At 38.2% G+C, this 10,064-nt stretch overlaps 1 protein-coding gene across 1 annotated transcript in view; it reads left to right on the top strand.

Moving 5' to 3' along the window:
* The window catches only part of LOC118411551, a 21,485-nt gene extending 13,585 nt beyond the window's left edge, over positions 1-7,900 (top strand). The window contains exons 5-9 of the mRNA XM_035813904.1: positions 2,434-2,490; positions 3,327-3,464; positions 5,395-5,443; positions 5,890-6,001; positions 6,365-7,900. Of these exons, the coding sequence (XP_035669797.1) occupies positions 2,434-2,490; positions 3,327-3,464; positions 5,395-5,443; positions 5,890-6,001; positions 6,365-6,472 (464 nt within the window). The 3' untranslated portion in view covers positions 6,473-7,900. The remainder of the gene's footprint in view (positions 1-2,433; positions 2,491-3,326; positions 3,465-5,394; positions 5,444-5,889; positions 6,002-6,364) is intronic.
* The last annotated feature ends 2,164 nt before the right edge of the window (positions 7,901-10,064 follow it).

Consider the following 10,064-nt stretch of genomic DNA (forward strand, 5'->3'; position numbering starts at 1 on the left):
GATTATCATTCCTTCTTCATTCCGTCTTCACGCAGGGCTAGGACTAACATACGAGGGCTTTATTTTTTGGAATCTCACCTAAGTCCCTACTTGGCATCTCACTCACCTCTTCCGACAACAGTTTAGCCTTGCTCTAATGCGGATGTGTGGAGTAACAGACAACAGGGTGAGATTAGCACTGATCTGTGGAACACGGTCTCCCTGCATGACCTGCCTGACACAGAATCAAACTACTGTCCGACAGTCAATGTTCGCCAAACGTCTTTTGGAGGGGGACCGGAGGGGGTTAGGGTGCCCTGCAAGTTACGAAAACTACGAAGATTTATTGGCTCAACAGCGACCTTCATACTTTCAAATACAAAATAAAAGTACAAAGTAAGTCTTACATTTCTACTTGATTAATCAAAGCTATCATTAGTAAATTTATAAGTGACGTTTTAATCAGGTTGGGCTAGTCGTGGCTTTCGGTATCTTTTCTACTAAGCAATCTTTTACGCATTTATAATTACACATTACTAATCTCAGTCCATATCCATGGCTATACTTTATCAAATAGCATATTTCGGAGTCATCAAAAGGCAGTCTTCACTTTATGTCTTCGCCCAACAAAACATTAAAAAGATGAGTAACTCCGCGTCATCACACCCACACACTGTCAGTCTATTGAAACACATGGAGTACTTCTTGTGCTCAGAACAAAGGAGACGACCTTACTGACATTCTAGGATAATAGAATCATGACTCAGAAAGGCCTGCTCAATCTTTTACGACTTATGGTGATTATAATGCGCATTCATCTTCTAAATCTTAGTCCTACCATTCGGCATACCTTCTATGGGTAGGTAATTCTTCTAAGTACTGCGTAGTCATCTCCAACCAGACGCCTTCACACACATACATGCATGTAGTCCCTTATTCGTGACACTAAATACCCATAGGTACTAGATTCCCTTAAATAGGTTACACATGTTTGTCTTAGTGCTTTTGGGGCTTGACTTGAAGCTATTACTGGCTTACTGAGGTGCCACACAAGATGGTGAAGTAAGCCTGTCTTTTGAACTCCAAATTTGATATTTTTCTATCAGTAAGAAACTATGAATGGAACTCTTGGGTGCCTTAAGCGCATCTTTGCATATTGTCACACTGGATCATCGTTATCAGCCTTCAGAAGACTTGGATATATTCCTTTTCTGTGCTTGTGTCAACGTGCATTGTCTTGAGTAGGTAGAAACGCTGAGCAAACGAATTGTTTCAACGTTACACGGTCTTACATTATCGACTTTTGTAAATAGTACAAACAATTGTATACTACGCCAAAACGCGTAATGTTGATTTATACAATGACTTTGACTGGCAATAAATGTAATCATTAAATCACAAGTCTTTGTAATAGCGAAGCATAGCCTTGTGATTACTAGGTTATGTGTCATCATAATTTCCAATCAAGGACAGCATTGCATATATATAGTTATCCTTTATGAATGAACATTTAGACTTAAATACAAACTACACAAAACCGAAGGACACCATGCAACAAGAGACGATGAAATCAAACAGGCTTAAGCTTATGGTACCGACATGCCTGTCGTTGATCTTGTCCATTGTCAGGGAGGATACGCCACACAAAACGGGGATTACGTGGCTGTATGCATGGTTTATGTTGGAATGATAACTGCCAATGAAAACAGGGAACACAAAGAGAGAAGTACTGTACTACACTGCCTCTATTTTACCAATGAAAACATTGGGAGGAACATATTGGACAAGACTCGTACTACCTGGAACCAGTAAAACACAGCACAAAAGGAAGGGGCGTTAAATAAATATTAGCGAGACCTTTGATTGAACATGTTTGTTTAACAGAGATGCATTTTTTACAAGTCCGGTACTAAATGCTAGAATGTACTTTCACAGGCTTGGCATGGGCGCCATCTTGGTTCAAATATGGAGGAGGGTATTGTAAATGATGTAAAGGACTTATGGGTTACACATTTGTTCTTACAGCACTGATTATGATATTTCTTACATTAATGTCTTTGTAATTATGTGTTGAATAACATTGGGCTTTTCTTCTCTCATTTCTATCTGAATAACATCATATGATTTCCATATTAAGCTTTAATTAACGATCTTCAATAAAATCAACAAAATCAGGAAATCAATCGATCAATCAATCAATTAATTGAGTAACCAACGCACAAATCAATTACACCAGAAATCACAAAATAGCTAATTGACCAGACAGATGTAAAAACAATAAACTGCAAGTGATCATCCAATCAAATGACAATTATTGTTATGATCAATATAATGTTCAGATAGATAATATTTAAAAAACAATCAACTGCAAATGATCTTTTAATAAGCCAATCAGTTGGTTGTTATTGCTTCCCCATTAACGTAATGTTTTGTGTGGTTTTCTTGTGTTTACAGATAGAACAACCTCCCAGCCCACCACACAAACGACTAAGCCAGAAACGACTAAGCCAGGTATACAATTCGTGACCGAAATTGCACTCAAAGCATGCATGAAAAATAATATTTTCTTGGCTTACGTATTAGCCGTAGTTACGTATCAACAACGTATTTAGTGTAGTCATTTAGTATCCGTTAGTAAATTGACCTCTGTACCTGGTTGTCCAACGGGGAAATCATATTCCCCCCCAAACTCCTTGAAATGTATTCCCCGAGAGCTATGACGTCATGCATGAAAAGACTTTAATAAGTATAATTGGATATACCAATGACAAATTCATATTACAATGGAGTGTCATCGAAGAAGGATGGAGAACGGATCGGTCAATTTTTGGAGAAAGTGCACAGGAGCAATTTCAGTGGATCTCTCGTCGAAAAAAGAAAAAAAATCCGGCAACGCTATATGCCAGCAAGCGTGGGCATAGTGGTGCATATTTCTAAAAGCGCACGCGTATTTTGTGCATTAATATTTGCCCTAACTGGCTTTACTAATGTTACCTTTGCTTCCACGGTGTTGCTTGCTCATTTTCTTTAACAATGTATGTATACACATTATCTAGCACAACATAGTTATAGATGCTTTTGAGTAGGATTTCTACTATTTCGAAATACATACTATTAATACTTCTCTTTCACTGTGAAAATGAAGACATCCTGTTATTCTTTTAATACATTACAAGGCATACTGATTAACATGCTCCAATCAGTTTGAAAAATTGCACTATGACCCTCCGAGTATTCTGATAAATATTCATCCTATTTGGGCCAATTTCTACTATATTTTACTCCACAGAAGATTCTGGTACAGACTCCTGTAGTTGTCTAACTGTTCTTTATCGTTCACCCAATAGGTGGTGTGGAGGATACTCCCAAACCCCAGACCACAGACAGTACAGGGCTGGTGGTGGGGTTGGTACTGGCACTGTTGGCAGCCATAGTGGTGGCCGGTGGAGTCATCTACTATTGCCGGAATAAGGGCAGTGGCAGCAGTAAGTAATGTACAATATCTTGTCCAAATGGTTATACAAATTATTTGCAATTAAGGTTCTCTCATAATGGAAATGTCGTCAAAACTTGACAAAAATGTAAGTTATGATGCCAGAATATGCTAAGGGTACAAACGATACAATAACGCAGTTTTATCAATATTGTCAGTTATAAGTAAGTTATCTGTCCGAGGTGCATCTAAATTAGATGCGAGAGAGGTGCATAAATCGAAATGTATGCCAATTAGACATAGCCTGATGCAAAGTTAGCCTGGCTTTATTTAAAGCTTACAGTTGATAACTTTAGGTAAGGGGGCCTAGAAAAGACGAGGAAAACACTTCATCCAATCATTCACTCGCGTCCAATTAGAGGGAGTGGTGCCCTACAGTGCTATCCCACTGGGGCGGAGAACTGGCAGTCTTGATCAAACACTGCAACAACACCGACAATGTTGTACCATGTGGGAGGGAGGGGCGCAAATACTTATCCTGCAAGCATTGCAAACATGTCTCCTGGTTTGAAAGATATGTTTGCTCTGCATTTCGGATTTGAGTTATATGCTTTTAGTAGTATGACTCTATATTCCGGTACAAAAATATCCGTTTTCCCACCCCACATCAACATTGAATTGGACATGTTTAAACGAAACATAATGGATATAATGGATATAAACCACAAGGGCGCATGCTGTTAAAAAAACTAGATGCAAGGACAACGCATGATTTCGCCATCCTAATGTTTCCAATAGCAATAGATAATCTATATTTTCTACTTCTGGCCCAAAAGACAAACAGAATCTGCCATTTGTGTTCCCTTTCTTACACAGTACACACCAATTAAACACACAATCTCCCCAATGCAACGCCGTGCCTAGTGCAAACGCTATTGTTTCGATCGAACAGAAGGAAGTATTTGCCCAAACAGAAGTTGACGCCTCTTGATAAAAGCAAAGTTTGGAGGATAAGCGGAACATTGCAGGGCCCATTTCCCACAATGTAAGGGCGTTTATCCCCCATTGCTTTTGCAACCACCACCAAGTTGTTGGGTATTTGCTTCAGAAGTGGACAGGTGTGTTCTATGTGTGTTCTTCTAGTTTAGACTCACTAAAAGATGTGGTGAAAGAGCTGGTTTTACGGACGTTAGCACATTGAGGGAACGTCAACAATAAAAGAACGGCAGCGATGTTTGTGTTCTCTCGGTCCTTTAGCTGGGAGTATTTTGGCGTAACCCACATGCTTTAGGATTAGGTCCCACTTCCCAACCCGGGGCCCGGACGGGTAGCTTTTGGATACAAAATAGGATATAAAAGACAAAAACACACAGAACGAAAACAAAATTAGTCATGAGCATAATTTGTAAATATTTCTTGGTAAACACTTTTATTTTTCGTTTCCGCAAACGTCGCGTCTGGCCATTGGCCCCGGTTTGGAAATGGCACCTAAGCCTAATATTGAAACAACTCTATGCATTCAAGATTTTCAAAGTGACATTCAAAGCTTCATCAGTGAAACCTACTTAGGTTAAATCGACTCACAAAAGTCAAGAAAACATTCCCGTATGATAGAATGTTCAATACAATTAAAAATGCCATGTTAATTGAACATAGAGAATTAAACTATTACACACAACGAATTCAAGCTCTCAAAAGGCATATCTCTTCAGCTCTGAACAGCAGTTTCCCGATTTGGGAGTCAAAGATGAATTATTGCTTTCTGCTTTTTTATTATACAGTTGTTGTTGTTGTTGTCTCTCTAACCGCTTCAGTTTGTCGGTATGTGGTCACATAAAAAGCTTCGTGCTAAAATAAGTCATGCTTTGTCAAAATTTTTAAAAAGATATGTCAGATGTCACATGCAGAAATGACAAAATTTCCAACACCAAAGAAATCTTGTCATGTAAAGTACAACATTTATTTTTCTCTTTTTTCCTCAGGTAAAAAGGCGGACAAGAAGACCAAGCAGCAGTCTGCGGGGTCACAGAGGTCAGTGACCCTCTGCTCTTACAAGACCGTGCAGCTATGACGTTTGCAGTTTCAACGGAAACTATGATTTGAATGTTGATTTTTTATCATGAAAAGATTAACCTTCTTTTGAAGTTGATTCAAGAAAGAACAAATCGGTTCTGAAATCTAGCGCTATCTTTGCATTTTTTATCGAAATCAAAATTATATTTTACAACAAACTGACCGCTTGGGCAGGCTAATCAGCACTATGGACAAACACGTGACGTCATATTGACACGCTGACCAAACGACAGCTGAGGGACATTTCCTGTTGCTATGCGACGAGCAGACCATAACTTTAATGCCTCCCTTGACATTCTCACTGACTTTCTGACGGACACTGAATGACCTTGACCGACAGCTGACCGACAATGACCCCTGACGAGCGTCTGTGTCGTCTGACGGGCTCGCTTCTCTCCCAGCAGGCATGCTGACATGGAGGCGGGAACGGGCCGGCCGGAGAGCTGGGAGGCGCCAAAACCCAGGAACGACTCGCCCAAGAAGAGGGCGGGGGTGTTCGACACCACTGATGTTGTGGTACGTAAAATTCAGCCAAAATCTGGAAACAGAATCTTAGAAATCTTAGAAAATGAACTGTAGTATCTTTTACGTAAATCTAGCCAAAACCTGATAGACTTTTATCTACCTGAAATTCAGACTGATTGAGTTTTTGTTTATTTTCATATATACAAATGCATATCTGAATAGATGTTAGAAAAAGTGTGCACGTGTGGCTAGCAGAATGATACTCATTAAATCAAAAGAGAGGGGGTAAAAAGATAATGCCTTGTATACATACAACAAAAGGGATGGATTGTCAGAAGAATCTAATTTTTTTAAATATTTGATAAAAGTGTCTTTACATTTCAACGTGACTAACGTTCGAGTTCTCGTTCCTAGGGTCCAGGCGATGACGACTTGGACTACTCGAAACAGGACATCAAGCCCCCGGGGCCTGATGGGAAAAATGGCGTCCACGACAAGAGAAATCTAGACGGATATGTTTAATGTTAATGTGGCTTCCAAAGCTCAATCCTAATAAATTCTGTAGCAGGAAGTTTTGTATCATAGTTTTGTTATCGTGTGTAACCTTGATTAATTGACATTTCATCAGTGAAAATGTAATTTTGTATGTTGTTCCTTTATCTAATTGTCGTCGCTGTTGCAAGCGAATACGTTTTCTGCATTCTGATTAGAGTTTAGAGTGGAATTTCATGGAAGCAATTGCATGCATGTCGACGTAGTACATACATTTTATTTGTCTCCCATGACGTTTTATGTTGAAGTGTACGATTAGCATTGTTAAGATAGTTAAAAGAGACTGTAATGATATCCCTTATATCGCCGTCCGAACCACTTGATATAGAACGTTAGTGGAATTCTTGATATTGTTTTATATTTGGGCCGTGAGTTGTAAAATTGTAACTTGAGTTGAAAAATTGGCATTTGGAGATATCAGAACTTCAGCGCCCTTGATATCATATGATATCGTTTCTTGCAATTCTCGCGATAAAATATCTATGTTTTTTTCTTTCTTTTAATCTTACATTTGATACGAACTTCAAAACAATATTTTGCATTCATCAGAGGCTTGATATGTTACGTAATCACATAAACTTAATCAATATCTAATAATCAAAATCCTATGCAACTATATGGTATGTGACGTCATGTAATGTTATATTCAATCGTTATATTAGATCATTGTTATGACTTAACGTCATTGTAAATTATGCTATTTCTGTGCCTTTGTGTTTGTGCTGTTTATTATTCCAAGAGAACCTTGCATTACATGTCTTTTGTAAAAGACCACTGTTGATTGATAGCAAATAATAATACGAATATAAATTCCAAATCTTAACGTAATACTGAAGAGCTTAAATTCCGTATACGTAGTATCATGTTTGAAAAACTTGGTACTATGATTAGTAGTTGCTTCCTGTAGTTTGTATTCTACAAGTGAATGTATTGAGGGCCCAAGTAGTGTGAGACATTTGTAAGAAGTGATGTCATTTTCGACAGCAAATTTCACAAAGCTGTTGTTATTTCACCAGCTATTGTTAATTCTGTCCATCTGTGAAACATCTGAAAAATAATACAATGAGGCAGCTTCCCAGACCACTTGTTTTAAGCCAGTAAAGTAATCTTTTATGTTCTTACCAGTTAGGACCCTTCATATCCTTGTTTTAATCTTACATGAGTGTTATGAAGTACATACTTGTAGACTCACTTCAAAAATCGGATCTATTTTTTTAAACAATAGAAAAATGAAGTGGTCGGAGATTACAAAGTAGATGTGATGTACGTTTCGTTGTAATGAAGTGTAGTTGAGATGATGCTTTACGTTAGCCTGTAGTTAAAGTGACTGCTGTTGTATAAAGTTAAGTGGAGTTCTTGGTAAAGAATAAAGCAGCCCGCTTTTTTTTTTATAAAGCCGCCACCTGCTTGGCTTCTGTTGCTTAGCATCTTCTTACATAATTCCCCCAGGTCACATATATCCGCCACCTACAGATATGTGTCTAAAAGGATCTCGAAGCCTGCATGCTGCACTATAAATGTGTTTTTGAAGTGAATGTTATATGTAGCCCTAACGATCAATGTTTATGGAGGATATGTGAAGTGCGATTTTGATCCCAGGATGATTTGATGCTAATGTCTACCTTACATTTGCACTCTATAATCACATGTAATCTAAATAGCAACTAAAATTTAATAATCAATATGGTTCAAATCCAGATGGATTTTTTCCCCGTTTTTTTTTTCAATGGACGTTTGTCATCGGGGCCATGTTGAATCTTGTTTAAGGTACAAAAAGAAACGTTTCTCTTTTTTTCTAAAATTTCCTGTAATTTTGCAAAACCTTTCTCAAACATGCCAGTCTCTTGTTTGTCCAGTCACGGTGTAGAGCTACCAACCTATCACCAAGGAAACAAAAATGACAGGTTTACGTGTAAGGCCAGATACTTGAAAACCAAACAACAAGGTCATTCGCTCTTTCGTTACCAATTAGGTCCTTACATTTCCAAAGGCTGGAAAAGTGACACAAGGATTGGAGCACATTGTTTAGAAATTGAAAAGGGTCGTCACAAAAATGTACCATGCCAGATGAAAAGAGAATGTGTTCCATATGCAAAGACAGTATTGAAGATGAATATCATTTCCTGATGATATGCCCTTATTATAATGAAGAAAGGAAAAAGCTATTGACCATATGTAACAACATTACCTAAAACAGACTGAGAAATATTCAATGTACTTCTATCATGTCCCGACTCCATATATGTCCACCTTGGCTAATATATATACATAACGGATCCGTTAACAGTTACTGCTATGCAAAAGAGAAGTAGTGTTCTGACAATGTGAAATACACTATGCCGCCATATTTTCTGTTATGTTAGATTAGTATACTGTTGTAGATATTTTGTAGTTGTTAATAATACGTCATTTGCCACACATTGTACTTGTTACAATCGTTGCGCAATAAACCCGACTTGACTTGTGAAGTGCCCTTATATGGCAGGTGGCGGGTCGTTGTACTGCTCTGTCACTGAAGTGGACTTTGGCTCCTCCCTAATGTATAGTATGTCAAACAAGTGGTCTCTAGCTGTTATTGTTTAAAAAAAATCAATACCCATCGAACAAGAAAATGTCACTTACTTATAAACTTTGCAATGCTGTCTTTTTCATTGACAATTAGCATTTTTCTCTTTCATGTCTTTTAGATTTTTTTTACCGTAAAACGAGTTGTTGTTACCTTGATACAAATAGTAACGACCCTTTTGAATTTCTAAACAATGTGCTCCAATCCTTAGTATTGTTATGCTATTAGTTAGTTTACTAAAGACTTCACAGTTCTTAACACCTAACATATAAGGTTATCTAAAAATATTCTAAAATAGATATATAATGTAATATAATACAGCACAGGGGCAAAAATGCAAAAGGCACGGGATATGATAAGAAGTAATAATTTCCCTCTGCAACCTCAGAGCTTGCCAATGGGGAGCTGGGAAAGGTCAAAACATGACCTGGCTTTTCCCGCCATTTTTAATTGTGTCGACTTTCGCGTTAGCTGCACCTGAAGACATCGGTATTTCCTTATCACTCCCTCCTTGGCTGCGTGTAACAACGTTAACATGGGCATCGGCGTGGACTGCTGTCACAGAGTCTACTTAACCAGGGTATACAAGGACTTCCACTGTGATACGTTCTTCCCCAACATGGACGATACCTTTAAACTTGTCAGGTCAGTGTTTGTGTGTGTGTGTGTGTGTGTGTGTGTGTGTGTGTGTGTGTGTGTGTGTGTGTGTGTGTGTGTGTGTGTGTGAGTGTTTCTGTGCATTTGTGTGTTACTGTTATTGTTAATATACATAATGCAGCATATCAAGTTGTCATACATCCTCAGTCATACAATTTTTTTCTGCGGGGCAGAAAAGTTGCAAAGAATTAGGAAAGGCTTTTCTGAATTGTATTTGTGCTGTTTGTTTCCATTTAGTGAACCCACAATACCTTCAGAGATGCAAGAAGAAAATGGCATCGAATATAAGTATGAGGTGTATGAAAAGGTTGCATGAGACCAGGCCCTGTATGCTACCTT

This window comes from Branchiostoma floridae, chromosome 3 (assembly GCF_000003815.2).
Source record: "Branchiostoma floridae strain S238N-H82 chromosome 3, Bfl_VNyyK, whole genome shotgun sequence".
Classification (NCBI taxonomy): Eukaryota; Metazoa; Chordata; class Leptocardii; order Amphioxiformes; family Branchiostomatidae; genus Branchiostoma; species Branchiostoma floridae.